Genomic DNA, 4,744 nt, shown 5'->3' with positions numbered 1-4,744 from the left:
TTTCCTCCTGCAGTCGGCATCATTGCCTCTGTTTTGTGAGGTGGAGGACTTTGTGGACTGGTGTTGGGTTAATGGGTTAATGTTGCACTTGTGGGCTTGGGCAGCATTGGGTTGGGATGTTTTCGTGGTGCACACTTTCTTTACATAAAACTCTCTCTTATACATGAGTCGCTGTGGATTTGTTTCTCCAAAGTACCCAGACTCACACACCCACCATGGCACAGGCTCAAACTGCCAACCTGAGAGGTGCAGCAAAAACCTAGTCATCCTCCTTCACATTTACTTCAATTGAACTCGTGGTTCCCCTGGAAAGCCTGCAGCTTCCCATTAATGAATGGCCACCTTCCTGCCCATACCTCCACCTCCTATGTGCAGTCAGCCGGCCCCACAGACCCTTCCCCAGGGCCGCATCCCCTCAAAAGCATGAAACAGAAGCAGCCCTTGACCCGAGGCGGAGGCACCCAGGCGCGAAAAGGAACCTTCACAGAGGTCAACCTGAGGTTTTGACAGGACAGGTCGTGCTAGACTCAAAACCCACATGGGAATGGCAAGCAGGTTCCCTGCGTGGGGAAAGCCTACTGCTGGCTTAACTGTCAGCCATACCCACACAGCTGCTACAATCTCCTCCTCCCAACGGACTCCAGGTCAGGGATTTGTGGTGGCATTTCATTATGGCCAGAAGGCTGGACATGCCTTGATTTTGAAAAAAATGCCATGAAATGCCCACCCCAGCCTGCTCTCTCTACCCTTTCAGGCACAGGCCCCGGTACCGAGTCTTGGAAGTGTGGGGCCAGGATCTCGGAACCGCTTTTGCAAACAGAAAGCAGAGCAAAGCAAGGTTAAACAATGTGTACTTGGTCTGAAAAGAGCCTCCCGCCCCATTCTTCGGCCCATGCCTCCTGCTGGAAACGGACCTCCTACAGGGCGCTGGGACATCTCGCTGGGCCCAGCTGCTTCTCCTTTACTGCTCGCCCCCAACACTGCCCAACATGGCAGAGACCAGAGCCTGCTGCTGAGCCCTGAGTGACATTGACAGGACACCGGCATGGCCTTTCTGCCAACTAAAACCTGTCCCAGGCCAAGCGAGAGGCTTCCTGGATATGGGCATGCGCCACCATCTAAGGATTTTACTTTTAAAATGACCGTTCTCATGACCATCACATGCGCAGTAACAGAACCAGAGAGCGGACAGCTTGCCGCAGAGTTGAGTGAGACACTTGACCTAGCCGCACTGAAACGGGACTCACAGGGGGTGGACTGTCTGCACCCGAATACAAGGTGTCTTCCTCCCCCTCCTACCTGGGCTCCAGAACCGGTTCGTTCTGGCTCCACCCCTGCTGGGAATGTGCCTTTCCAGTCCAGGCACATAGGATCAGAATCTATGTTTTAACCAGGTACCCAGGGATTCCTCGCCCAGGCGCACGTGGGTTTTGAACTGCATTTGAGGGAGAGGATCCTGGAGTCAAGGGATGCAGCCAAGTCAAATGGGCTGGATCCCCTCTGGCTAGTGAGGTTGGGCAAGAACTGAACCCCAGGTGGGATGAATCCTTTGCCCCAGATGATAGCTCCAGAACTAGCCGGGGAACAAACTCTCAGTACCCTCTATCCCGCAAACCCGGACACGTTCTTTAAGATTGCCCCTGCTGAATGTGCTGGACTCCTGGTAAGCGTAAGTGGGTGAGAAAGGGATGGCCACACAAATGACCTGGGCCAATCCCTTCCTATGGGATTGGCCTCGCCTCCTACAGCCAAGATTCTGGATGCTGTCCTATGGCTCCTAGCAAGCAAGCACCACTACTTTCGGCTGAAGCACCAAAGCTTGTCCTTTGTTAACGAAAGACGAAAATCACAGCTTTTTTTGCGGCGGCAGCAGCAGCCTGACTAGGCCTTTTCACCCAAGCCTGCTATTACAGAAACAAGAAAATGAAGGCCTTGCGGGACTCCCCGCCGGACCGCAGTGCCGCCTGAGAGGGGCTGGACTCAGCCACTCTCCACACGCCCAGGCCGGTGGGGCGGGGATTGTCCCCAGTGGTGCCCTTGAGGATGAGAACAGCAGGAACACAACATGGCACGCATGGGTGCCACTTACCCAAATGCAGTCCTTCTGGAAGCCCGTCCTCGGAGCCGTCCTCAGAGCCACCGTCACCTCGCTCCACAGCCCCGCTATCATCCAGCGGGGGAGCCAGGTCCGGGGAGCCCATCCTGGGCTGCCGCCCATCGGTTGCCAAGGTGGGTGACTCGGCGTCCGCCCGCCGGTCCTTCTTGTGCACCCGGGAGTGCAGCACCAGCTGGTGGTACGTCCGGAAGGCCTTGCCGCACTCAGAGCAGTGCGTGGGCTTCTCTTTGTGATGGACCAGCTTGGGGTCCCCATCCCCAGACACGTCCCCATTCGCCTGCCGGGCCTTCTCTTTATCGTGGGTGAGGCCCGCACAGCTGCCTTTGCCCCCCTTGGGCTTTCCAGAACCTTCAGTGTGGCCTTTGTTTGTCGCGCTCCAGATCTCGCCCAGCTCCTCCTTGTCTGAGCAGGAGTCGTCATTGTCGGTGCTGCCCTCCTGCCCGGGCTCCTTGACCTCCCCTCGGCTGACGGCCACCTTGCCTTTGGTGGCCAGCTGCCAGGCCTGGTAGGTGGTGAAGGCGTCCAGCTGCGGGATCCACGTGGCTGGCTTCTTGGCTTTTTCTAGGTGGGATCTGGGCTTCAGTTTGAGCAAGCGCAGGAACTCTTCCTTGGGGGTCACCACCTCGGGCCCGGGCCCAAACGAGGGCTCCCTGGTGTGCACCTTGCTGTGCTCGATCAGACCGTCTTTGTCCGGAAAGAAGAAGCCACAGAACATGCAGATTTTGAAGGGCGACGCGAGGCCCTCGGCCGCCTGCTCCTGCACCGCCACCTCGTTGATGGTCGCCGGGCAGTCGAGGCCCTGCTGGAGTTTGTTCCGCGCGCCGGCCTTGCCCGTGTGGGTCCGCATGTGGTTTTTCAGGAACCACGGCTCCTTGAAGCGCCGCCCGCACACGTTGCAGCCGTACGTGAAGGAGTCCTTGTGTTTCTTCATGTGGGTCTCGACGTCGTAGGCTGCGCTGAACGTCTGCCCGCACACCTCACAGCTCGGGTCTTCCTGGTCTGGGCAGCTCTTGCCCTTGGGAGGCTCGGCGCCCATCTGGCCCTTGTCCTGGGGACTCAGGTACTCGGCTTCGACGCGCAGCACTGCTGGCTCACAGAGGGTGGGCCGGTGCTGCACCAGCACGTGCTTGTTGAGGTCTTCCGAATGGGCGAAGGCCTGGTTGCAGAACATGCAGTCCAGGGGCAGGGGGCCCTCGGGCTGCCCGCTGCTTCTTTCCTGCGTGGGTCGGAACGGAACAGCAGTGGCGGCCCCTTTTATGGAAGGGCCATCAGTCACCTCAGTCTGGGGTCCTAGGGAATTGCTAATGACCTCCGGCCCATCCATGTACACTAAGAGGGACTGCGTTGGCATGTTACCTGTCGCTGCCGGTTTGCACCTCAAGCACCAATCTCTGGAGTGGGAGGGAGTAAGGCCACTTGTAAGGCTTTGTTGTGACCGCCACCCGGCGTGTGAATGATCCGAGTTCAGAGGGGGCTGGTCACCTTCTAATCTCTTCTCTTCGGCAGCGTGTGGCCACTTGGCAATAGAGGCTATCTCGGGGGTCTTTCCACACCCAAAGCATACAGCCCCGCAATTGCAGCGACCAGTCAGTCCATCCCCTGTCTGCATAAAGGAGGGATGCAGGTGGGCAAGAAGTCAATGCAGGCGATCCTGACGGGAGGGATTTCCAGAACCTGAAAAAGGACAGAAGAGGGACTTTAGCTTCTCTGAGACCACCCCAAAGCCGTCCTGGGGTATTCACCATGTGAGGGCAAGCACCTCAACACTTCCCATCTAGTGCCCCTCCCCCTCCCCAATACTGGCTGATGGGCTCCGCCCGCCCACCTCCAGCATATGAACCAAACGGCGAGTCATTCTTTCATCCAGCTGAGGCGCTTGGAAACAGGGTGCTGTGCTCATTTCAATGGAAAACTGGCTCTTTGGGGGCAGAAACGGTTTTTTAGAGTCTGCCAGATAATACCAAGACAACGCCCTGGTGGCACCAGGGTTAAAGTGCTCACCCAGCCACTAACCAAAAGGTGGGTAGTTCCAACCCGCCAGACTGACAGCCTGGAAAGCCCTCGGGGCTCCTGCTGTGTCCTGGGCGGGGTTCTGGGCGTGGGGATTGACTCCAGGGTGGTGGCCTTCATCGAGTAGCTGCTCTCCAGGCCTATGAGAGGCACAGGGCTCCAAACCCCAAAACTGCAAAGCTTGCAACACTAAGATGACAAAATCAAAGGACTTGATATCAAACATCCCAAAGCAGCCAGAGCGACAAATTTATCTCCCCCAAAACACACAAGTCACGAGGGCGCCACGGCCCCCTGGAGATGCGCACACTTCCTGGGTGAACCTCCCAGGCAGGGAGTGCGGGGAAGGTGGGGGAGACCGCTCCTCAGATTCCCATTTTCACAAACAGCCACACATGGTCAGGGTGACCTTGAATCCCTGTAGCTTCGTGAGACATTCCCAACCTCGACCCAGGGCAAGGCCCAGGGCTTTGAACAACTGCTATCCTCCACCAACAGGGTCTCCTGGGCCCCCTTCACGCTGCTGTCAATTCTTCTGTGTCTCTGTAGGTCCCAGGAGGGCTTCCCTGGCCGCTAACAGACCCTCTGGCACTTCCTTGAGAACCCCTGCAGGTTGGG

General features: G+C 57.7%; 1 protein-coding gene across 2 annotated transcripts in view; it reads right to left on the bottom strand.

Moving 5' to 3' along the window:
• The window catches only part of ZNF217 (zinc finger protein 217), a 39,406-nt gene that overhangs the window by 7,680 nt on the left and 26,982 nt on the right, over positions 1-4,744 (bottom strand). For both annotated transcript variants that reach the window (XM_004698064.2, XM_045295448.1), the window contains exon 2: positions 2,090-3,790. In XM_004698064.2, coding sequence (XP_004698121.2) covers positions 2,090-3,725 — 1,636 coding nt within the window. In that variant the 5' untranslated portion in view covers positions 3,726-3,790. The remainder of the gene's footprint in view (positions 1-2,089; positions 3,791-4,744) is intronic.

Source organism: Echinops telfairi, unplaced genomic scaffold, assembly GCF_000313985.2.
Source record: "Echinops telfairi isolate 266 unplaced genomic scaffold, ASM31398v2 ScPeMD7_5592;HRSCAF=6446, whole genome shotgun sequence".
Taxonomy (NCBI): Eukaryota; Metazoa; Chordata; class Mammalia; order Afrosoricida; family Tenrecidae; genus Echinops; species Echinops telfairi.
Note: the sequence above shows the minus strand (reverse complement) of the source record. Positions and strands in the feature narration are given on the sequence as shown.